This window comes from Anomaloglossus baeobatrachus, chromosome 5 (assembly GCF_048569485.1).
Source record: "Anomaloglossus baeobatrachus isolate aAnoBae1 chromosome 5, aAnoBae1.hap1, whole genome shotgun sequence".
Lineage (NCBI taxonomy): Eukaryota > Metazoa > Chordata > Amphibia > Anura > Aromobatidae > Anomaloglossus > Anomaloglossus baeobatrachus.
In genome coordinates, this window is record NC_134357.1 from 585979187 (window position 1) to 586005875 (window position 26689).

Here is a 26689-nt window from a genome sequence, read left to right on the forward strand (position 1 = left end):
ACCCAGCCTCGAGTTTTTATTGCTGATGTCGAGTGATACTGGTGAGAAAATAAGGGAAATGTCTGTAATTACCACATATATACCCTGCCCCTGCAGTGACTGACAGCCACTCAGCATTAGAACCTGCTGTCAGTCAGTGCTGAGAGCGCGTATACAACCACTGATCACTGTATACTGAGCAATGACTAAAAACTCATCGGGGCCATCCCTATGACTGAAAGCCGGACACTGTCATATTATATGGTTATGACCTCATGTAAATATTTCTTAGCTATTTTGTAACACTTATTATTCTGTATATATGGCTGTTTTTTACCTGGTCGGGGCTAATAACAGAGATTTGGATTCACAGTGGTATTTTCCTATATTTCACACATTAGGAAGGTCAGTTCAGTATTTATTTTTATTTTCATCTTCCTTCCCTGGTAACTGGGGCTGATATAATGACTCTGCAGTGATCACATCTTCTGTGTATGGGAGAGAAAGCACCATCAGCTATTTCTACCTAGAAAATAAGCCCTAGTAGGATTTTTGGGACTTTTTGGACTATACTTAATATATAATCCCTACTCCAAAAATAAGCCCTAGTTGCGGTTCCACAGGGAAGAGTCCAAGCAGCTAAAAACGTTTAAAAATACAGCAGGAATCTTAAAAGAAAGTGGACACTCTCAAAAGAAAATTGAACCTCCCCTCCAAAAAAAAATCACACCAGACCCCAAACAATTACAGTTGGCAAGTACCAATGGTAGATGGGCTCTCACACACAGATTTGTGTCGCTGTCAGGTCCCTCGCCCATGCATTGCACCACAGAGCTGTGTATACAGTGACCGAGAAGGCAGAGGCAGTAATAAACAGTCTCTGCCTTATGTAGAGAGGGACGTATTTCCTCTCTGTTGCTGCATGTTTGTGTATAGATGCACTGCTATGTAATGACATTGTAGAGTAGGAGTCAGATGTCCCGGACGTGTAAAGTGTACGAGCTCCTAAACCAGTTTAGAATATCTAAACTTTGTTATTTACATTATATTTCACTCCTAAACTAGAAAAATTATGTGGGCACATTTTGTAATTGAGTTAATTTTCACTATTTTGCTGCCTTCATACAAGAAATGGGTGGTAAATTGTGCCCGTCAGCGAGTGCACAGATCCGTACGCCATGTGTGGCCCTTTTCTTCCGTTAGAAACAAGAATACATTGAATCCTAATTCCATTGTTCTGTTCTTAACCGAAAAACTGGGAAATGTTTTGATTTTGCGTTTTCGTATTTTCCTACTCTTATTACGGGAGCACTCTTTTATTTCTCCACTCACATTGCCAAGTGAAGAATTGTGCTTTTTATCCTAAAGATAATGTTATACTTTTACAGTTGTATTATTTACATAGCACATTTCTTGATAATTTTTTTTTACTACTCAAATGATATCTCACCTCCCTTATCGCCATTAATTTTCCATATGGGCTCATCTCCTTCCCATTCAGGTCCTTATAATATCGGCTCCTCTCAGTGGAAATCTATATAATTGTTCTAATTGACCCATCAAGGATGGACAGGGACATGGAGAAGATGGCGGAGAGGATATTACACCTCACCCTAGAGATCCTCTTCCGGCTTACTGGAGAGGTGAGAGATTCTGAAGACGTCACATTACATCATTCTTATCTATGGGAATAACAGATGGACAGAACTGGAGAGGTGAGGACTCTGGAAATGTCTGGAGTGAGATTTATTACTGTGTCTCTCCATAACCAGGATTACACAGTAGTGAAGAAGACCTCTAGTGAGCGCTGTCAGGCCCCTGTGTCTGAGAGATGGGGAAGACCCCTGAGCCCAATCACGGGGCCTCCACCTCACCCCCCGATACATGAGGACATCAAGGACCAGAAGATCCTAGAACTCACCTACAAAATGATTGAGCTGCTGACTGGAGAGGTGACACTGCTGGGAATGCTGGGACATTATACAGTAACGCTATGAAGGGATCGGGGGTGACGGTGTCATTGTATGTGTCAGGTTCCTATAAGGTGTCAGGACGTCACCGTCTATTTCTCCATGGAGGAGTGGGAGTATTTAGAAGGACACAAAGATCTGTACAAGGACGCCATGATGGAGGATCCCCAGCCCCTCACATCACCAGGTAATAGACAGGACTAAATACACACGGCCTATAATTATCTGTATGTAAGGAATGAATTCAGCCCCTGTATGTGTCTCCTCCAGGTCTATCCAGTAAGAGGACAACACCAGAGAGATGTCCCCGTCCTCTTCTCCCACAGGACTGTAAACAAGAAGATCCCGATGTTCCTCAGGATGCGTTTCCTCCAGTTCTATCCAGTAAGAGGACAACACCAGAGAGATGTCCCCGTCCTCTTCTCCCACAGGACTGTAAACAAGAAGACCCCGATGTTCCTCAGGATGTGTTTCCTCCAGTTCTATCCAGTAAGAGATATCTTTTCATGTATTTTTTTAAACTAATTTTGTGTTTACATTTTTAGACTTTCTGGGTTTTTTTAGCTGTATTTTCTTTCCTTCTGCTTCTTCTACTGTTTGTTTCTAGTGCCTTCTCTATGTTATTATGATGGCAACTCAAAGACCTGCAGAGGGTTCATGAATACCCTGTTTACTCGAAAAGATGACCTACACCGAAAATAAGACCTAGCATGATTTTATCGGATTGTTGGAGAAGGCTTGAAATATAAGCCCTCTTCCTAAATTAAGCCCTTGTTAGTCAGGGCCAGCGTTAGGAGTCAAACTGCGCAATTTCTCAGGAATCCCAGTCTCTTGGGGTTCCCATCAGTTGTATTCTAAGGTTGATTATTTATTTAAGGACTTTTGATGACTGCAAAGACGTGACATGATGTAACCAAAGGTCTCTTAATTACAGTAGTCTAAATGAACTGACCAGAAGACAGGCGGGCATGCAGGACTAGCATTAGGGGAAATAAAGTGCAAACTGAGCAATTTCACAGGGCCCCCATTCTCCTAGTGGCTCCAGTGTTTATATGTCTATTATAGGACTGCTTAAGGACCTTTTTGACAATGTCTTTGATCACATGCTGTAGAGGAGAAAGTATAATTCGCTCCCCTTCTGTATATGCTGGCTGGACTATTTCATTAATGCCTGCTATAGTTTACCTATACTAGTCTGGTGAAGTGTTTTGATCCAGACTTACAGGTGGTTGTTGTGCATTACTGCTGTGAGCTGTTGTGATGTTAACCCTTGTTGTATTTTTGTTCCTGCCTTCCTGCTCTTGATTTTTTCCTTAGTCTTACACTGTTTATTTCTGTGAGTATTCAATGCGTCCCGTCTGTCTTAATCTATGTTTCCATCATATTCTTGTCCCTTCCTTACCCGGGGGGGATAACAGATAAGATCTGGTCAGGAGAATAGTAAAGGCCTAGTCACACACGACTTACCAGCGATCCCGAAAACGATGCGACCTGATAGGGATCGCAGGTAAGTCGCTGGGAGGTCGCAGGTGAGATGTCACACAGTCAGATCTTACCAGCGATGCAGGAACAATACAGGTCGCAGTAGAGACCTGTATAACGATCTCAGCAGTCACTGTGACCCTGTCACACAGTGTCAAACACAACGATGTGTCCTGCCCAGCAGGACATCGCCTTTGAAGAAAATGACCTGGACCATTCAGCAACGACTAGCGATCTCACAGCAGGGGCCTGATCGCTGGTAAGTGTCACACATAACGAGATCGCTAACGGGATCGCTACTGCGTCACCAAAACGGTGACTCAGCTGCGATCTCGCTAGCGATCTTGTTATGTGTGACAGTACCTTAAGGCATGGGACATGGGCATCTCCATCTTCAGGGGTAATCCAGAGGTTATAAATAGCTTTGGTTCCCGTTGCGTAAGGGACAGTATAGGAGCCCCCTGTCCCTCATTATCCTGCAGTCACATTGTGAAAATCAATCAGATTATTTACTGTAGCACATTCCAGAGAACTGGTGCTAGGAATGGGAGATCCAAACTAACGAAGATGTAACTCTTAAGCGGGCTTTACACGCTGCAACATTACTAGCGATGTCGCTCATGAAAGCACCCGCCCCCGTCGTTTGTGCGTCACGGGCAAATTGCTGCCCGTGGCGCACAAAATTGCTAACAGCCGTCACACATACTTACCTTCCTAGCGACGTCGCTGTGGGCGGCGAACAACCTCTTCGTTAAGAGGGAGGTTCGTGCGCCGTCACAGCGACGTCACACAGCAGCCGACCAATAGAAGCGGAGAGGCGGAGAACAGCCTCATTAATGACACGCCCACCTTGTTGCCGGAGGACGCAAGTAAGCTGTTGTTCGTCGTTCCCGGGGTGTCATACGTAGCGATGTGTGCTGCCTCAGGAACGAAGAACAACCTACGTCCACAACGACCAACGAGATTTTGAAAATCAGCTTGTCAACGATCAACGATAAAGTGAATATTTTTGATCGTTAACACTCGCTTGGAGCTGTTACACGCAACGACGTCGCTAACGACGCCGGATGTGCGGCATGAATTCCGTAACCCCGACGATATATCGTTAGATATGTCGTTGCGTGTAACAGAGCCTTTAGATGTCGAAATTGGACAACAGATTTAGAATACCTTTTTCCTAATTTAATTGCTGATATGATTTAAAAAAATAAATGTACTTTCAAAATAATATCGTTTAAAATAATATTGTATTTATTTTTAGCAGATGACTGTATTGGGAGTTCAGATGGACCTCTAATATCTCCAGATTTTGTAAGAGATGATACATATGAAGAGCATGCTTTTGTCCCTGATATACCTCCAGTCCTTCCTCAGAAAGCTCTATCATCTGATCTTTTCAAGCAAGTCCAAAATTCCGATTTATCACAGAATTGTAAGCAAAATAAAAGTTACAGAAGGAATGTGGAACATGAAACGGCTCCTACAAAGGAGAAGCCATTTTCATGCCCAGAATGTGGAAAATGTTTTACTCGGAAAATAACCCTTGCTAACCATCAAAAAAATCACTCTGGGGAGAAACCATTTTCTTGTTCAGAGTGTGGGAAATGTTTATTTCAGAAATCAGACCTTGTTAGACATCAGAAAATTCACACAGGGGAGAAGCCATTTTCATGTTCAGTATGTGGGAAATGTTTTATTCGCAAATCAGGACTTGTTGAGCATCAAAGATCTCACACAGGGGAGAAGCCATTTTCATGTTCAGAGTGTGGGAAGTGTTTTATTCGGAAATCAGATCTTGTTTGGCATCAAAGATCTCACACAGGGGAGAATCCATTTTCTTGTTCAGAGTGTGGGAAATGTTTATTTCAGAAATCAGACCTTGTTAGACATCAGAAAATTCACACAGGGGAGAAGCCATTTTCATGTTCAGAATGTGGGAAATGTTTTATTCGCAAATCAGGACTTGTTGAGCATCAAAGATCTCACACAGGGGAGAAGCCATTTTCATGTTCAGTATGTATGAAATGTTTTAATTGGAAATCAGATCTTGTTGTGCATCAAAGATCTCACACAGGGGAGAAGCCATTTTCATGTTCAGAATGTGGGAAATGTTTTATTCGCAAATCAGGACTTGTTGAGCATCAAAGATCTCACACAGGGGAAAAGCCATTTTCATGTTCAGAGTGTGAGAAATGTTTTATTCGGAAATCAGATCTTGTTTTGCATCAAAGATCTCACACAGGGGAGAAGCCATTTTCATGTTCAGAGTGTGGAAAATGTTTTATTCAGAAATCAGACCTTGTTAGACATCAGAAAATTCACACAGGGGAGAAGCCATTTTCATGTTCAGTGTGTGGGAAATGTTTTATTCGGAAATCAGATCTTGTTGAGCATCAAAGAATTCACACAGGGGAGAAGCCATTTTCATGTTCAGAGTGTGGGAAATGTTTTATTTATAAATCAGCTTTTGTTAGGCATCAAAGGTGTCATACAGGGGAGAAACCATTTTCATGTTCAGAATGTGGGCAATGTTTTATTCAGAAAGCAAATCTTGTTAATCATCAAGGATCTCACACAGGGGAGAAGCCATTTTCATGCCGGGAATGTGGCAAATGTTTTACTAGGAAATCAAGTCTTGTTGATCATGGAAAACTTCACACAGGGGATTAACCATTTTTTAATGTTTTGAATGTGGAAAATGTTACTCTCAGAAATCAGATCTCATTAAACATCTGAAGAAGACAAACAGGGAACGAACCTTTTTCATGTTGTGAATATTTGAAATGTTTAACTGGTAAATTAAGTCTTCAACATGAGAAAACCCACACAGTAGAGGAGCCATTCTTGCATTCAGAATTTGCCAAATGTTTTTTTATCATTAGTCAGGTCCTGTTGTCAGATAAGTCACAAGGGAGAAACCATCATGATGTACTATAATTTAAAGTGTTTTATCCAAAAATCGGCTACAATTGCTCAAGTAAGAATTGGTGAGTGAAAGAACCATTTTCTTTCTTTTTAAACTTATCGTATTTTGTGGACTATAAGACACACCTAGGTTTTGAAGGAGGAAAATAGGAAAAAAGATTGAAGCAAAGAAATTTAGTCATGAAGCACTGTTATGGAGGATCTGCTGCTGACACTGTTACGGGGGTAATATCCCCCAATCTCAAGCGCATTGTGTTTGATGTTCCCCTTAAATTGTGCCTATGACAAATCTGTGGCTGCCTTTTTTTAATTACTAAAGCAGTGGAGAGCACAGATTAGTGAATTTTCTAAATGTCATGCAGTACCAAAACTTTTGGAAGAGTCCCTAAAGGAGCTTCCAGGTTGTGAGATCCCACAACCCTCAGAGATCACTCTCACCATGAAAGAGTGAGCACTACGACCACAGCGCTGCATGATCCTTCTTAAGTAGTTCAGTAAAATCTTATAAAAGTATGTGACAGCGCTGGATTAGTTGAGAGAGCAGTGTCTCGTGCTTAGAGCAGCTGCAGAGAATTTTGGGATCCCACTCTGCATACTAAGATCCCACAAAATGGAAATTCGGGCTCTATTTTGCTAGTAAGTTGGGTATAGATAAGAACATGGTATATAGTTGCATTTCAAAACGTGTTGATTTGTTAATAAATGCTTGTAAAATATATATTCTTCATGCCTATCTTTCTCTATTGTGTAGATGTGATGATTTTGCTCAGAACCTCTGGAGCTGAGGCAGAGCTGTAGACATTTCGCACAAAAATAGTGAGGGGATGTCACAGATCTGTAACGGCCGGTGGACAATCAAGTGGCAGCGAGTGTTAGAAAATACCAGAGATTGTGTTGTTATCTGACAGTTCTCTGATTCTGCAGCAGCGAACTCTGTGACCCTGGGAAACTGTCAGTTTTTCCTCTCAGTTGTCAGCCTCTGACTTCCTTTATAAACCTCACCCTGGGGTGGTTTGGGTGCGGTTTATAGTTGTTCCCGGCTGTGGTCTGCAGCAGTCATCTCTTCCTGTTGTTCCAGTGTCTTGCTAAATTCTACTAAAAAGGGGGCTGAAAGCCCGTACTTACGAAGCGCTCACTGATATCCTAATCAGGCACGAATACTAATATTCTTTATAGCAAGATACTATTTATTTTAATAGCACATGAATAGTTAATGGTACATAGGCATTTAGAACTATAGTCATAGAATCTTATACAATAACAGAAATATGCATCAACATTACCGTTTGTTGTAGCAATCCTTTCACATCGGAGGGAACTCGAGTTAATGATAAGGAAACAACATGGCATCTTGCATCACAGGAACAGTGCGTACGTACACTTCAATGTCCTGGAAGGTTTCCCCTAACATTAAGCGAGTCCGGTGTATTTTTATAGGAAAACTTTGTAGGTTGTGTTTAAATGGTCACCAGCATGTGACAGCTGAGTCATGTTCATGTAACTTGACCACAAACTGCTGTGGGCATCAGCAGCTTCCTGCACATTTCCTGCACATTTAGCCAGTGGTCAACTGGCCGACCACAGTTGACCATTGTGTTAGTGAAATATTGCAATGAGCCGTAAATTTCATATGCAAGCTTCCTTAAACCTGTCTTTAAGCCAACCACAAGTTTCCTGTAAGTGGAACTGTAAATGTGACTTCCTCATTATCTGTTTGACATGTATTCCTTGGTCATCATATTGGCTACTCAGAGGACATCTCTTTGATACTGAATTATTGATAGGTCAAATAATATCTGGGATCACTCCTATCTTTTGATTATGATCCCTATCTAATCAAATTCATACTTCAGTCATATCACATTGGTATCACAATCGGTCCTTGATCCCAGGGATTATTTTCCATCATCAGTATTCCACTAGAGGAAGATCACTCGGAATATACCATACCATGACAAAGAAATATCGTTTGCCACAAATTTTGTTTTCTTGGTTTGTTTAGATAAACGTTGAATCACAAATATAATCACTTTCACTACTTTGTTCAGTATATTAAAACTAAAAGCAATATTATGTGAAAAGCTCCCTTGAACATCATGTGTTTTGGCATTTGCTCGATATTCAAAGGAATCATTACACATTACATTTCCCGATATGTTACTACAAGTTTCACTAGACCCATTTATGAACATATTGGCATAAGGCCATAACATATCATGAATTGTCCTTTCCACTAAGCTGGGTTTAAAAGCATCTACAGTATTTATAGCTGTCCCAAAACTTATTTTTATATTCCCCATAGGGATGAATCCCAGGTTAGTCAGTCCAGTCTTATTTGTTGGTACCCAAATTCCTCCCTTAAAAGCCAGATATTGCAAATTAGTGACTGTTGCATTCAAATTGCCTTGCCACCATGGAAGATTGATCCATCCCACTACGGAAATGGGTACTGTAGTATTCTATAGACGAACACTTCGAGTGTCTTTATCAGCAAGATGATCAGAACAACTTTTCCACTTTAAGATTTCCTCCATCGATACCGGGACATCCAGATAAGGGATACTGGTGGCTGTAACCGGAGAATGTGTACAGATCCAGCAATCTGTGTGTTGAAAATGTGATGGTGCATCAGAAATTTATTCGCCATAGGTTCCTCCTGATGTAGACTTGTCCATCCAACGACCAAAGAGGCAAACATCAAACACAGGAATTTCTCCATCTCCTCACTATCGAGCTCTTCCCAGTAACCGATACCATGGATTCCGCTTATTTACCACACCTTCTGCAAATAAAGATACACTATTATTCTCGTAAATAACATTTTTCTTGTGGGACATATTCCCACTTTTCCACTCCTGGTCTCATTATCAGGAGAGTACGATCTTTTCCGACCGCTATTACCTCTGCCTCTGAGGGCGGTCCTTGGAGGTTTTGAATCCATATTTTTGCTCCTACATTTGTAATATTAGAGTATCCAAAACCTTTAGTACCCCGTATTGTTAATTCTGCCGGGGCAGTTCCTTCTCTTATTTCAGACAAGTTTATTAGCATTATCAACACCTGAGCCACCTTCTGGTGTTTCATCAAGATCAAAGGTTCATTTCCAAAATGTAGCATCAGTACCTTGATTTCTCCCTGATAATCTCCCTCTATTACCCCTCCCACCACTATGGCTCCTTTTAACACTAAACTAGAACGAGTGGCTATTTGACCATAATGATCCTTTGGTATCTGGCAACCCAATCCTGTTGAAATTGGTTTTACCTTACCTGGGGGTACCACGACAGTTTCCAATGTACTGAGGTCTAAACCTGCTGAATAAGGTGTCGCTCTTTCTGGTGTGCCCAAACAGCTGTACCTTGCCTTGTCAACTGTTGGACTGATTTGTCTGATGGCTGCTGCTTTATCTGCTTCTGAATTAAACAAACGTTCAAGTGAGTTAGTAGGGACATGAGCATCGACATGAAATACAGTGGTCTTGGTAGATTGAATAATCCCTTCAATGTCTTGCCACACTTCCCTGACCATCTCAAACACATTTTGCTGTTCCTCTCCCCAGTGGAAGTCATATTTTTTCCTCGTTACTTTGTACAAATGAGCCAACATTTGTCCCAAATGAGGGATATGTTGTCTCCAAAAATCAAACAATCCAATATAAGACTGAGTCTCCTGTTTGGATTTAGGGACCAGAAAATTAATAATTTTCTGTCTGGCATTGGGCAAGATCTTTCTGTGCCCCTTGTTCCACTGAATCCCTAGACATGTTACCACCTGAGACGGTCCTTGAACCTTGGCATCATTGATTTCCCATCCTTTACTCCTCATATGAGCAACCAGTTTTGTCAATTGATCTTTCACACTTTGCTCATCTTGTCCTTGTATCATTATATCATTGATATAATGTGAGATCTGCATTTCCTTATGACAAGACATAACCCCAAAGGAGAATTTTCCTTTGGTTAGATTAAGAGTCATCCATTTTAGGATATCAATTCCCAAAATATATTCTGGTATAGGAACTACCAGTACCGTATACTCCTTGATAGGTAAATTACCTATCTTCAAAGCTACCTGTGTCTGAACCCCGGTGATCACTTGACCACCTAGTCCAGCAATTTTTACTCGAGGTCCTTTTATTGTTTCTGGGTTTCCATGAATTAAAGTAGCCTCCGCCCCCGTGTCAATCAAAGCTGTGACTCTTTGAACATTTCCCCCTTTCCAATGTATGCTAAGATTGACGTAGGGACGTTTGTCCCTTTTTATCAATAGGGGGGCTTGGCTGGCTACCTATGGTAAATCACTTCCTTCTGAACTTTCATTTACACAGACTTCAGTCTGTGTATTAGCCCTTCCTTCCGTGACCTTTGTGGCCACGGCTGCAGCCAGTTCTTCCCATGGATAAACTGACTGAAAATCTTCCCAAGACACTTTCTTTGGGGGTTTTTCCCCTTTTCCCTCTGATTTCTTTACCTTGGGGGTTTTTGAACCCCCTTCCACATTTGTAGTGGTCACTTTCTTTGTGGATAGAACTTTCTGTTTGTACAACTTCCATAATTCTCCTGTCTCCTTTCCATCAATCCTTTCCATATTGATCCCGGCTTTAAGCAAAGTCTGGAAAATGTCTTTGCGAGACACTCGTGGGGCCTCCCCTACTGATTTCTCTTTCCAATCAGGATTGTTTGGCTTACTGTTACCAACATGGCCTCCAGGGGACGATTTATCCCACTGTCCCATATCCTGTAACTCCCTCATCCTCCCTAGAACTACACCGATTGATTCTCGAGTCAGCGCTACAGTTAAGGTTAAAATAACTGTTTTGTATGCTGGAGGAGCATGTTTAACCAGCCTATTTCTTATGCTGGCTTTCAATGGGTACTGGAGATAATCATCATCCAGTCCCAAAAGAGGAAGAGCATTCCTCATTGCTTCTTCCTTCAGCCTTTCCATACCATCTTTTAAGGTATACCAAGGTTTATCATTGATAGGAAAGTCTGCTTCTGATGGATATTTGTCCAGAAAAGCATGGGCTAAGATCATGATTAAGTTTTGAGTACCATGCTCATTATGATCAACAAAATAATTTTTTATTGATCTCTGAATTACTGGGTCACGAGACATGGTGACAAATTTTGCCACGTCTCCGGCGTCAAAGTGCACTCCACCTCCTCCGAGATCGTGCACCCTGACCAACCAGGGAATTTCTCCTTCTCCTGGTTTTTGTCTAAACTGTGTTAAAATGCTATCAACTTCTCCCTGAGAGTAATCTTCAATGGTTACTCGATTTTTTACATGAGGAATTGTTCTCTCATTTGTGATGGCATTACCATCTTCGTCATATTGCAGATTCCCCTGACCATCCCGGACATGTTCCCGGATGATCTCATTCTCTGTCCTCTCTAGGCGCCTCCTTACGGGATAAGCCTGAATCTTCCCTTTATGGTAATTCTCCTCATTAGATGATGAAGATGAATCCCACACATCCCCATCCCAAGTATCGGGATCCCAGTTTATAGAAGCTGAGGCGATACTTTTGTGTACTTTGGTTTTATTTACTTTTCCTCTTCTTTTCTTGTACTTATTTTGAGCAATTTTTATGGCAGCTTTTTCTGCCACATTCTGATAATGTTCCAATTTATCCTTCAACAGTCTGGTACTACATTCCAGAACTGTTTTCAGGCCACCTAATTCTATCATCTTTTGTTCCATCTGGGAACTTTTCTTCTGCATCTTTAGATTACGCTCATGCATTACACTATATGCACTTGCCAAAATCCAGATGTGCCGTGCTAAAGACACTACATCACCTGCTTTCACAGGGACACTACCGAATACATTCACAACATCAGTAGCTTCACTACCCTTAAGCTTATCCTGCCATTGTTTGCGTCGTGCTAAAGACACTACATCACCTGCTTTCACAGAAACACTACCGAATACATTCACAACATCAGTAGCTTCACAACCCTTAAGCTTGTCCTGCCATTGTTCTGCCAATCCACAAGACACTACATCACCTGTTTTCACAGGGTCACTACTGAGTCCATTCACAACATCAGTAGCTTCACAACCCTTGAGCTTATTCTGCCATTCTTCTGCCAATCCACAATTGACCAATTCATGTGCTATAAGATTGTAGGGAGTCTCAGTCCAGCATGGGATCTCCACAACAACCTCCTTAACATTATCCTTACGTTGTCTGAACATTTTGACACTATGCAAAAAGATTGAAAAAATATCTGGAAATTTGCCAAATATATGTTTTTAACTTCTAAATTACAAAAATTCGTTAATTACTTCTTATAGAAGTAATCCTGCCGACTACGCCAATTTATGTCTTGCTAAATTCTACTAAAAAGGGGGCTGAAAGCCCGTACTTACGAAGCGCTCACTGATATCCTAATCAGGCACGAATACTAATATTCTTTATAGCAAGATACTATTTATTTTAATAGCACATGAATAGTTAATGGTACATAGGCATTTAGAACTATAGTCATAGAATCTTATACAATAACAGAAATATGCATCAACATTACCGTTTGTTGTAGCAATCCTTTCACATCGGAGGGAACTCGAGTTAATGATAAGGAAACAACATGGCATCTTGCATCACAGGAACAGTGCGTACGTACACTTCAATGTCCTGGAAGGTTTCCCCTAACATTAAGCGAGTCCGGTGTATTTTTATAGGAAAACTTTGTAGGTTGTGTTTAAATGGTCACCAGCATGTGACAGCTGAGTCATGTTCATGTAACTTGACCACAAACTGCTGTGGGCATCAGCAGCTTCCTGCACATTTCCTGCACATTTAGCCAGTGGTCAACTGGCCGACCACAGTTGACCATTGTGTTAGTGAAATATTGCAATGAGCCGTAAATTTCATATGCAAGCTTCCTTAAACCTGTCTTTAAGCCAACCACAAGTTTCCGGTAAGTGGAACTGTAAATGTGACTTCCTCATTATCTGTTTGACATGTATTCCTTGGTCATCATATTGGCTACTCAGAGGACATCTCTTTGATACTGAATTATTGATAGGTCAAATAATATCTGGGATCACTCCTATCTTTTGATTATGATCCCTATCTAATCAAATTCATACTTCAGTCATATCACATTGGTATCACATCCAGAGATGTCTGTGGTAGCTGCTCCTAAGATAAGTGTTTGATTTTTGCTATGTACTTCAGCTCAGCTGGTAGCATTTGTGTTTCCCCTGTATTGTTTCCTGTTGTCACCCTTAGCATTAGGGGTTTTGACGAAGAGCTCATACCCTCCATCCTTACTTCGGGCCTATTTCAGGGTTTGCAAGGGGTGAGGTAATCCTGCTTGGCGAAAGGTTCGGAACCTGTATAGGGTTGGTGAGGGCAGGGAGGGTGAGCTGCAACTTATTGTCAGGGGTCACCACTTCACCCTGACAGTGCATTCTTTTCCCCTTCCCTTTGTATTGTATTATACGGCTGGTATAGCTTCTATCCCCAGCCGTGATGGGAGAATTGAATCGCACTATGCATCCTAGATATGTGGAAGTTGTTAAGACACTCTGGTCCCAATTTATCAGAACTTTAAAGCCAAAAAACTGGCACAAAATCTTTGAAAAGTCACAAAAATTTGGATCAATTCATAGTTGTGCCAAATTTTGGCGGCTTTTGGCATTTTCACTCCAAAACTGGCAGAGCTTGGGTGGGATGGGGGTGGGACAGCACAGCTGCTTAAATTCATGTTCCCTATGCCAGAGATCTCACTCCAGTCCCTGAAGGGAGTAATATTTCTAGCATGGCACATGGAGGCACATACCACTCGTCAAACGCTCCAGATTCATGAAAAGGCATGCACCACTTCATGAATCAGGAGTGGTCCCTCATAAATTGAGCCCATTGTTATAAAAATGATCCCTTTACAAAGGATAATTGTTGTAATAAAAAACTAAAGGATTTTATATGTCTGATATCCTAGTGGTTATTTTCTCTAGTCACCCTCCACGGCAGCACACAGGAGGTTAACTCTCCGTCCTAAAAGGGACAGGAAACACAAAGAGGTTAAATAACCCCTCCCCACCTCCCATCTCCAGTGTTGTTCCCGGGCCCTATGGGGGCACGAAGAGATTACCTGCGGTGCGTTCGTGGCTGGTGATGAGAGCGCCGCTCAGTATTTCTTACCAACCGAGCAGCTGAGGGCGAAGCTAGCCCACTTCCTCCTCCATCGCTGCTCCCGTCTCCTCTGGATTCGGGATCTGCCTGCCGCTTTTGCGCCTCTTGGAGGTAAAGCGGGGAAAGCTGACTCACCGGGTACCTCCCGTAGCTCCCGCCACCTCCTCTTCTCACACACGCGGCAGCTGTGGGCACGCGAAAGTGACGTCATCGGACGCCCTTTGTTGATCTCGCTTCCGGGTTCGTGCATTCCAAAGTGGCGTTGCATGGCCCTGTGGTGTTGTCGGCACTCACTCCGTTGGAAGCCTGGGCCACCCAGATGCATGAGGTGGAGTCATCCACTTTGTGGACAGCTGGATACATCCAAACCTCGTTAAAGGGACCACGGTGAGAGCGCTCTCCAGGACTGAGGATGGAGGGAGACCGCTCAACAACTCTGCGTCTGTGGATCCCAGCTCAGCCCCTGGTTCTGTGAGTACAGTGACTTGGGGGAAGGTCGGGTTTATGGGCTCGTATTGCTCTGTCGGAATTCTCCTCTTCCTGAGTGTATACTTACATCCTCTTCCCCCGCCCTAGGCCAGACAAAAATGTTGCACCCAAGAAAGAGAAGACCTCTAGCAAAAAGTGTATCATCTGTAATAAGAAGCTTCCTTCAGTAGAATGGTCTGATCAGGTAGTTAGAGAGGAACAACCCTCCCTTCTGGTTGAATTAAAAAACCTGGTACGTCAGGAAGTTCAGTCCTCCCTAGCATCCCTCTCCCAGCCTCTTCCCACTGCAACCCCTGCGCCTAATGCCTGCTTTACACGCTTCAATAAATCTTTCAATCCGTCGTCGGGGTCAAGTTGTAAGTGACGCACATCCTGCATCGTTCGTGACGTATTTGCGTGTGACATCTACGTGCAATCAAGATTGAACGAAAATACGGTGATCGCATACACGTCGTTTATTCCTCATACATTGGACGTTTTGTTGTATGAACCTAGTCAATTGAAACGTGTGACATCCCTTATACGATTTTGATGTCTGAGGCTATGTGCGCAGGTGTGCGCTCTGCACCGCAGCTTAAAAAAGGTCTGCTTCAGAGCGCAGCTGAAAAGCTGCGTTCTGAAGCGCCTCACAATGTCTGTCATTCACTAATCTCTGTCAGTCCGTCACTATCTCTGTCCCTCTCTCTCTGTCCATGTCAGTCTATCCCTCTTACCCCCTCTCTCATACTCACCGATCTCCGATCCCCGGCCCGGCTCTGCACGGCATTCACACTGCTCCGGCGGCTTTTACTGTTTTGAAAAAGCCGGCCGCCCATTAAACAATCTCGTATTCCCTGCTTTCCCCACCCACCGGCGCCTATGATTGGTTGCAGTGAGACACGCCCCCACTCTGTGTGACAGGTGTCACACTGCATCCAATCACAGCAGCCGGTGGGCGGGTCTATACTGTGTAGTGAAATAAATAATTAAATAATTTAAAAAAACGGCGTGCGGTCCCCCCAATTTTAAAACCAGCCAGATAAAGCCATACGGCTGAAGGCTGGTATTCTCAGGATGGGGAGCTCCACGTTATGGGGAGCCCCCCAGCCTAACAATATCAGCCAACAGCCGCCCAGAATTGCCGCATACATTAGATGCGACAGTTCTGGGACTGTACCCGGCTCTTCCCGATTTGCCCTGGTGCGTTGGCAAATCGGGGTAATAAGGAGTTATTGGCAGCCCATAGCTGCCAATAAGTCCTAGATTAATCATGTCAGGCGTCTATGAGACACCTTCCATGAGTAATCTGTAAATTACAGTAAATAAACACACACACCCGAAAAAATCCTTTATTAGAAATAAAAAACACAAACATATACCCTGGTTCACCACTTTAATCAGCCCCAAAAAGCCCTCCATCTCCGGCGTACTCCAGGATGGTCCAGCGTCGCATCCAGCGCTGCTGCATGGAGGTGACCGGAGCTGCAGAAGACACAGCCGCTCCGGTCACCTCCACACAGCAAATGAAGACAGCCGCGCGATCAGCTGAGCTGTCACTGAGGTTACCCGCTGTCACTGGATCCAGCGGTGGATGCAGCGGTGGCCACGGGTAACCTCAGTGACAGCTCAGCTGATCGCGCTACTCACCTCAGTTGCTGCGTGGAGGTGAGAGGAGCAGCGGTGAGTAGCGCGATCAGCTGAGCTGTCACTGAGGTTACCCGCGGCCACCGCTGCATCCATCGCCGGATCCAGTGACAGCGGGTAACCTCAGTGACAGCTCAGCTGATCGCGCGGCTGTCTTCATTAGCTGTGTGGAGGTGACAGGAGCGGCTGTGTCTGCTGCAGCTCCGGTCACCTCCATGCAGCAGAGCTGGAAGCAACGCTGCATCATCCTGGAGTACGCCGGACAAGGAGGGCTTTTTGGGGCTGATTAAAGTGGTGAACCAGGGTATATGTTTGTGTTTTTTATTTATAATAAAGGATTTTTTCGGGCGTGTGTGTGTTTATTTACTGTAATTTACAGATTAATCATGGAGGGTGTCTCATAGACGCCTGACATGATTAATCTAGGACTTATTGGCAGCTATGGGCTGCCAATAACTCCTTATTACCCCGATTTGCCAACGCACCAGGGCAAATCGGGAAGAGCCGGGTACAGTCCCAGAACTGTCGCATCTAATGTATGCGGCAATTCTGGGCGGCTGCTGACTGATATTGTTAGGCTGGGGGGCTCCCCATAACGTGGAGCTCCCCATCCTGAGAATACCAGCCTTCAGCCGTATGGCTTTATCTGGCTGGTTTTAAAATTGGGGGGACCGCACGCCGTTTGTTTTAATTATTTAATTATTTATTTCACTGCACAGTATAGACACGCCCACCGGCTGCTGTGATTGGGTGCAGTGTGACACCTGTCACTCAGCGTGGGGGGCGTGTCTCACTGTAACCAATCATAGGCGCCGGTGGGCGGGGAAAGCAGGAAATACGAGATTGTTTAATGGGCGGCCGGCTTTTTCAAAACAGTAAAAGCCGCCGGAGCAGTGTGAATGCCGTGCAGCGCCGCGCCGGGGATCGGTGAGTATGAGAGAGGGCTGCTCAATTCACTTACTCAGGAGTTTAGCGGTCACCGGTGAGTCCTTCAGGGGTGACCGGTAATCAGGACGCGACACAGACAGAGCCGCAGCATGACAATGAAGTCGGGTGAGGTTCACCCGAGTTCATTCTGACAGTGCGGCTCTGTCTGTGTCTGCTGTCAGCGGCCATGTAGCAGAGCTGAATGGCAGATGACATAGTAAAAACGCATCCCTACACATTACACACGCTTGGCAAGTCAATAAATAAAAAAATAAAAAAAAAAAGGGTGCCCAATGCATACGTCACAGAACACATGATCTAAAGGATCGCACACAAAATTGATCAATTTAACATAGACTACTAACGCACGTGTGACAGCAAATGAACGACCTACGTGCAATCTCATTCAATCGCATATGCGACCTGGGCATGTCACATCGCATACGAGATCGTACACCTAATTTTAAGGTGTAAAGCTGGCTTTAGAAGAGAAAACTAAGCCCTGTGGGAGACTCAGAGACGGACTCATTAGAAGGTCCTTCCTTCTCTCCGCTAGATGAGTTGATAGAAGAAGATGAAGGTGTATTTTCAGATAGAGTTGAGACCAAATATTTTTTCTCAAATGATGATATGGATGAACTTCTGTGAGCAGTGTGGGATACTATGGGGGTTGAGGATGAGAAGGCTACTAGGTCAATACAGGAAGAAATGTTCGGGGGATTACGGACCCGTAAGAAGGTGGGATTTCCTGTACACGAGAAAATCAGAGCTATGGTTCTTCAAGACTGGGAAGCTCTTCAGAAACACCTTAACATTCCCCGAGAATTGAGAAATAGATTCCTGCTGGAAGAGGACCCCACCTGCTGCTGGGAAGTACATAAAGTGGATGTGCAAGTTGCCAGGGTAGCGAGAAAGACAATTCTCCCTTTTGAAGATTCATTACAACTTAAGGATTCCATGGACCGTGAAATGGACAGCCTCCTTAGAAAATTATGGGAGACCTCCGCAGTTCTCCATAAGACCGGGGTGGCTTCTACTTGTGTGTGCCAGATCCCTGTCTCAGTGGCTGGGTCAACTCGAGGAACATCTCACCCGAGACACACCAAAGGAAGATCTCCTGCTTTCCCTTCCACTTCTCCAGAAAGCAACTGGATTTCTTGCTGACGCTTCAGCTGAGTCCGTCCACGTGGCAGCAAGAAGTGGTGTCCTTTCCAATTCAGCAAGACAGGCCCTTTGGCTTAAACTTTGAAGCGGTGACGCGACCTCCAAGGTTAAGCTGTGCTCTATTCCATTTAGAGGTAAACATGTTTTAAGTCCAGCTCTGGACGAGATTCTGGAGGAGGCAACAGATAAGAAGAAGCTGTTGCCAGAAGAGAAACAACAAAAAAAGTCCAATAATCAATCTACCCAGTACCGAGCGAAGGGTAAAACTGTCCCATCTTTATGTCCCAAAAGACCGAAGATTGGAGCCATCGCCAGGACCATCAATGACGCCATCAGGATAGGGGATCGGCTGTCGGCATTTCTCAGTCAGTGGCAGGAGATATCCTTGAATCAATGGGTCATAAACCCCATCAAAGAGGATGTCAAAGTCGAGTTTGCCACATTTCCTCCATGCTGTCTAAGGGTCACATCCTCTCCCTCACAGGGGTCACAAGACACTCTCATGCTCTGCATTCAGAACCTCCAAAAGGACAGGGGTTGTCTCCTTGGTACCAGAGCCAGAGGTGGGTCACGGTCATTACTCCCATCTATTCCTGGATCAAAAACCCAACGGCACACCTCGGTTAATTATGAACCTCAGGCCATTAAATCGTCACATCATCTACAGGCGTTTCAAGATGGAGTCGGTCAGATCCACCACGCCCCTCATCGGTCCGGGGTTTTTCATAGCCACAATAGATTGAAAGGATGTGTATTATCACGTCCCAATCTTTTACACTCACAAAAGATATTTTCATTTCGCGGTCCGTCACAAGAGCCGTCTTCAGCAGTACCAGTTCAACGCGCTCCCGTTCGGTCTCTCTTCTGCACCTCGAGTTTTCACCAAGATAATGGGGGAGGTGGTAGCATTTCTAAGAAATCAGCACATCTGTATAGTTCCCTACCTCGACGACTTCATGGTAGTGGTCCCCTCTGCCCAGTTGCTCAACCAACATACAAAAGTCCTTCCTTCCTATCAACAAACAGTTAGGAATAAAGAACAAGGTTTCGTCTCTACATGGCCAATGAGTTGTCACCCTGAGGTTCGCAATGTCAGTGCTGGGATCTATGACATCGTGCATCACAGCGGTGTCCTGGGCTATGGCCCACTCACACTCCTTACAGGTTCACATTCTTGCATCTTGGGACGGTTTCCAGAGGTCCCTGAACAAAAAAATATCCCTGCCGTGTCTGGTAAAAACATCCTTGCTGTGGTGGATGGTTCCCACCCATCTGCAAAGGAGAGTATATTGGAGTTGAGAGCCATTAGTGACAGTTACCACAGATGCCAGCCAGAGAGGCTGGGGAGCAATCGTTTCTCAAGTTCCCTTCCAAGGCCTCTGGTCCCAGGAAGTCAGCTGCCAGTCCTCGAATTACCGAGAGCTGGAAGCCATCTACCAGGCACTCAAAGCAGCGTACCTCATGCTCCAAGGAGCACATGTGATGGTGTACTCAGACAATATGACGTTTGTGGCTCACCATCGTCATCAGGGAAGCACGCGCCACCGGAGCCTGCAAAGGATTTCCGCAATAATATTTTCTTAGGCAGAGCAGCATCTCCTATCACTATCGGCCGTCCATCTCAGAGGCTCTGCAAATACTCAAGTGGATTATCTCAGCAGGAAGGATGTTCATCCGGGGGAATTGTCCCTGCATCCAGAAGTATTCCACACCTTAGTCCTAAGGGGGGGATTGCCGGAGTTGGCTCTCTTTGTGACCCGGAAAAACACAAAGGTAGAATTTTTTTTTCACTAGATCACAACGATCAGGCACTAGCATTGGATGCCTTCTCCCTTCCTTGGAGATTTTGACCATCCTTTGCCTTTCCACCAATTCCGTTACTGCCAAGAACTCTGCAGAAGATAAGATCAGACAGAGTTGCTACCATACTGGTCGCGCCACTGTGGCCCAGGAGAAGCTGGTTTGGGGCCCTTGTCCCCTTATCTCAGGACGGCCCCTTCTTATTGCCTCAGGTTCCCGATCTTCTCCATCAAGGTCCGCTCTTTCACCAAGACCTTAAGAGACTGAACTTGGCAGCGTGGCTTCTGAATCCATTATTCTGAGAGCCAGGGGCCTGTCAGAAAGAATCATTGACACGCTACAGGAGAGCTGTAGGCCTGTCACTAATCTTATCTACTTTAAAATCTGGAAAACCTTTACCGCCTGGTGCAGTCCTCAAGTACCTGATCTGTTCCATCGAAATGTGGCTTACATCCTGGACTTTCTACAGTCGGGCCTTGAGAAAGGTCTCAGTTAGCACTCTTAAGGTCCAGGTATCAGCTTTGAGTGCTTATTTTGATCAAGACCTGGCAAACCATCGCTGGGTAAAACGATTCCTGTCTTCGACGGTCAGATCTTGTCCTAGGCAACTCCCTATAGTCCCTCCCTGGGATCTCAGGCTCCCTTTGAATGTCTGGCTTCCTCATACTTAAGATTAGTATCCTGGAAAACTGCCTTCTTGATTGCGATCACCACGGCCAGACGAGTGGGCGAGATCCAGGCTCTTACCATACGAGAGCCTTATATGAAGATTCTTGATGATCGAATTGTCTTCTATCTGGATCCTTCCTTTCTCCCAAAGGTGGTGTCGGACTTTCATAAGAACCAGGAAATTATCTTGCCTTCCTTTTGCCAGAACCCAGCTAAACAGAGAGAGATGGACTTTGATTCCCTTGATGTACGTAGAGCAGTGATGCTCTACCTACAAAAGACTGAATCCTTCAGGAAGGATTCCAACCTTTTCATTAAGAGTGTGGGACGGAATACTGGGAAGAAGACAGCCAAGGGCACATTATCCTACTGGATAAAGAACGCTATCAAGGAAGCATACACTACCCAGAGCCTCCTTCCTCCGGATCACTTAACAGCACATTCCACACGGTCGATGTCAGTTTCATGGGCCAAGAGGGCAGAAGTTTCCATTGATCAGATTTGCAGAGCAGCTACCTGGTCTTTTGTCCATACATTCGTCAAACATTACCGATTAGACTGTTCTTTCCAATCGGAATTTGGCCTTTCGTCGAAAGGTCCTACAGGCTGTGGTCCCTCCCTAACATTTTTCGTTGGTACTCCTCCTGTGTGCTGTCGTGGAGGGTGACTAGAGAAAATGGAATTTATCTTACCGTTAATTCGGGTTTCTAGGAAACCCTCCACGACAGCACAATTATTCCCTCCCTATCAATTTAATTTTGCTGCATTTTAATGGCTTATTTCTGAAATAAAAGATTTAGACCATTCATGCAATTTGTCGTTACTTTGAAAAACACTGGAGATGGGAGGTGGGGAGGGGTTATTTAACCTCTTTGTGTTTCCTGTCCCTATTAGAGTTAACCTCCTGTGGGCTGCCGTGGAGGGTTTCCAAGAAACCGAATTAACGGTACGGTAAATTCCATTTTTTGCGCGGCTACCCACAAATTGAGATGAGCATACCCACTGGAGTTCGGGTTCAGCTTTTTCAGACTGACTTTAGATAAAGTTCAGTTAGGAACCGGATTTGACCAGAACCCCAATGAAAGTCACTGATTGGGTATTTCGGTCTTTGCCGACATGTAGCCATAAACAGAGCATTTCCGGGGGAGTGAAGTCGGGGATTACACACTACATCCTATACCAATGTGTTTACCCCCTCGTGAAAGCAAGGGGCTCGCACTGTGCTGAGCACCGAGCATACCTAAACACACTGATGCTAGATCGAGTGGTTAGGATACATAAAGCACCCAAACTCTGAACTCGAACACTGATTTTTTTTTTTAAAAAAAAAGTCTGTGTTCGGTACAGATTTTATTGTTCTGGTTCACTCATCTCTGCCCATAAACCTTTATTACAGTTTAGACTATGGGTGTAGAAGAGACCAGAACTAAAAGGGGTCTATCTCTTGGTGAAGAGTAAGTAACAGTTATGATACTTATGATGAAGTTTTGTGAAGGGAATCTGTCATCAAGTGTTTACCCCTTAATTAAAAATCTGAATATAAAGACAGTATCACGCTAGCTACGAGAAAGTACCAAGCAAATGGCGAAAGGGAAGGGAAACTCAGTGTCTAGGGAAGGGGGAGATAGTGGCCCCTGAAAAAGCCTATCACTAGGTCCTGGGTTCCTTCACTACCCTTGATAGGTACCACACCTATGCACAGAGCCAGATACCTGACTCTAGGCTGACCCTGATCTCAGCCCTTAGTAGGGAGCGGATGGGATGAGCTCTTTGTCAACCCCACTAGGCACTAAAGGACACTCAGGGATACCAAACAAGGGAAAACAATATCTTATCTCTAGACGACTCAGTAAGTTCAGTAAACCGAGCAGCAACGATCCTACTGATGCGTGCAAGCCGCCTGTTTGCATCCAGGGCTTGTGAACCACCTCTTCCGACAAGCCTACAACCTGAAGTAACCATCAGTCCATTACACCACTGCGCAACCAGCTCTGTCCTCACCTATTGTATCCTCACCCATTCCCTGTAGACTGTGAGCCCTCGCGGGCAGGGTCCTCTCTCCTCCTGTACCTGTCTGTTTATGTAATGTTCCTGATTGTTGAACTTGTGTTTTATGTATACCCTTTTCACTTGTAAAGAGAAATGGAATATATGGTGCTATAATAAGAAATAATAATAATAATAATAATAATAATAATAACAACTGAATATCACCAGCACAAGTCCAGGGAAAATTAAAGTATTTAAGCCCAAGGAGAAATACAGATAATTAGCAGCTGAAGGGAAGAGGAGCTCCCCTGGGTCCTAAAGGGAAAAGCATGAAAACCCAGCAGAGGATATTCTTAGTACCAGTATACTGACAGAAGGAACAATAGAAAGTCAGGGACCATTTTGCACAGCCAAACGCTATGACCTTCTATTGCCGGACACCACAGGACAGACAGGGACTCTGATTCCAATGATGTGTCATTTTCTGAGCTTCTTGCTGTAGTTTTGATAAAATCACGCTATTTTTGCTAGGGAATTATCATTAGAGAACTAGTAAACCTGCTGCCATGTATCCTCCATCCCATCTCCATCTGCCCTGATTGGCAGCTTTATGTCTATGCTCATTATCCACAGCTGCCAATCAGTGGTGCAGGTGAGGCTATACACAGAGCAGCATTTTGAGAACTGGTAAATCTTAAGCAGATAAAACGGAAAGGAGCCAAGTAAGTGACACATCGCTGGCATCAGAGTCTCTGCTTATACAGGCCGATTGGACACACGTTACAGATATCTTTGTTCTTCCTAATCTATCAAACACATCCTGAAGCCATACGTTATTAAATGTTATATACACTACAGTTCAAAAGTTTGGGGGTCACCCAGACAATTTTGTGTTTTCTATGAAAAATCCTACTTTTATTTATCAGATGAGTTGCATAATGAATAGAAAATATCGTCCAGACATTGACGAGGTTAGAAATAATGATTTTTACTTGAAATAATAATTGTCTCCTTCACACTTTGCTTTCGGCACAGAATGCTCCTTTGCAGCAATTCCAGCTTTGCTGACCTTTGGCATTCTGTTAATTTGCGGAGGTAATCTGGAGATATTTCACCCCATGCTTCCCCTCACACAAGTTGGATTGGCTTGGTGGACACTTTTTGGTACCATACGGTCAAGCAGCTCCCACAACAGCTCTATAGGGTTGAGATCTGGTGACTGGGCAGCTCTATTACAGATAGATACCAGCTGCCGGATTCTTCCCTAAATAGCTCATGCATAATTTGGAGGTGTGCAAATCATGCACAATGGGTCATTGCCCTGTTGTAGGATGAAATTGGCTCCAATCAAGCGCTGTCCACAGGGTATGGCATGGCGTTGCAAAATGGAATGATAGCCTTCCTTATTCAAAATCCCTTTTACATTGTACAAATCTCCCACTTTACCAGCACCAAAGCAACTCCAGATAATCACATACCTCCACCATGCTTGACAGATGGCGTCAGGCACTCTTCCAGCATCTTTTCAGTAGTTATGCGTCTCACAAATGTTCTTCTGTGTGATCCAAACACCTCAAACTTTGATGTGTCTGTCCATAACACTCTTTTCCAATCTTCCTCTGTTCCTCTGCCCAATGTCTGTGTTTTTTTGCCCATATTAATCTTTTCCTTTTATTAGCCATTCTCAGATAAGGCCTTTTCTTTGCCACTCTGCCCTGAAGGCCGGCATCCCGGAGTCGCCTTTTCACTGTAGACGATGACATTGGCGTTTTGCGGGTACTATTTAATGAAGCTGCCAGTTGAGGACCTGTGACCTGTCGATTTCTCACACTAGAGACTCTAATGTACTTGTCTTGTTGCTCAGTTGTGCAGCGCGGCCTCCCACTTCTCTTTCTACTCTGGTTAGAGCCTTTTTGTGCTCTCCTCTGAAGGGAGTAGTACACACCATTGTAGGAAATCTTCAGTTTCTTGGCAATTTCTCGCATGGAATAGCCTTCATTTCTAAGAACTAGAAAAGACTGTCGAGTTTCACAAGAAAGTTCTCTTTTTATGGCCATTTTGAGAGTTTAATGGAACCAACAAATGTAATGCTCCAGATTTTCACTTACCTTAAAGAAAGGTCAGTTTTATAGCTTCTCTAATCAGGCAAACGGTTTTCAGCTGTGCTAACATACTTGCACAAGGGTTTTCAAAGGATTTCTAAACATCCATTAGCCTTCTAACACAGTTAGCAAACACAATGTACCATTAGAACACTGGAGTGGTGGTTGTTGGAAATGGGCCTCTATACACCTATGTAGATATTGCATTCAAAACAGACGTTTGCAGCTAGAATAGTCATTTACCACATTGACGATGTATAGAGGGGATTTCTGTTAATTTAATGTTAGCTTCATTGAAAAAAAAATGTGCTTTTCTTTCAAAAATAAGGGAATATCTAAGTGACCCTAAACCTTTGAACTCTAGTGTATTTAATTTGAAAAGTAGGCAGGAAATTAACTCCTGCTAGTCCGATCACTAATGAGCACACAGTGTTTCGCTGAAGCACAAGAGAAAGTACATAACGGTGCAGAGACAACTGGTCCTTTTCTATCATATTATGGAACATGTGTAATGATGGTACTCGAGATGTTACTGGATAATAATGAGGGTTTGAGACCTTTTGATTTTACATCATTATCCCCCACCAATTCTTCCAAATTACGATCCTCATCCATTTAGTTTAGCATTACAATGGCCTTCTGTTCAGAGAAGGAGAATCCTTCAAATTCATAAAAACATTGTAAATATATTACTAGAGTAATTCTGACCTGAAACATTTCTATCAGCAAAAAAATGTCACTGACAAAATTTAAGCCCCTGTCCAGGACTTCATTCTGCTTAACCGATAAAACTGTGGGTGTCAAAACCAAAACATTATGTCACGCCAGAGCGTATAGACACTCAGCGTGCAGCGTAACACAAGGGTAACAACGAAAATGGTAAAAAAGGAAGGCCCTGACGATAGGGAGAGGAGACATCTCCTGCAACTCACCTGAGTTTGTACCCTACATTCCCTAATGTCACTATACGGGGCCTTCCCCCCCGTCGTCATGATGTGCCTAGGCATTAATTCGCTCTGGCTAGTGAGAAGACAGGAAAGAGCAGTAGTCTCACCACTGCATTAACTCAATAGGTAAAGGAGATAAAGGGAAAATAGACACAAAAGGGAAAAACACTTCAAGCTCTTCCAATGCAGCTAAACACAGCAGCAATAATCGCAACTCCTCAGCTTCTTCCAGAAACAGGCTCTTTCCAAAGAGGTCAGCATAGAATGAGAATCTATAACTGTCAGATGGTACGATACATGACTTTTTATAACAAATGGGAGTGGCCAGAAAAGAGCTGCACCTGAGATTAAGGCTACAAAGGATAGCCAAATTGGAATGAGTCCTTAACCCCTACAGCACTAAAAGAAAGTAGATTCACTCAAATCAAGTTGTAGAGCTGTGAGCAATAAGGCACTGTGACCTTCTCATCCCAG

General features: G+C 43.9%; 1 protein-coding gene across 1 annotated transcript in view; it reads left to right on the top strand.

The window, feature by feature from the left end:
- Positions 1–2016: 2016 nt before the first annotated feature.
- Positions 2017–26689, top strand: part of LOC142313150 (uncharacterized) — a 219894-nt gene continuing 195221 nt past the window's right edge. Inside the window, 3 exon segments of the mRNA XM_075352139.1 lie at positions 2017–2136; positions 2220–2438; positions 4693–5709. Of these exon segments, the coding sequence (XP_075208254.1) occupies positions 2052–2136; positions 2220–2438; positions 4693–5709 (1321 nt within the window). The 5' untranslated portion in view covers positions 2017–2051.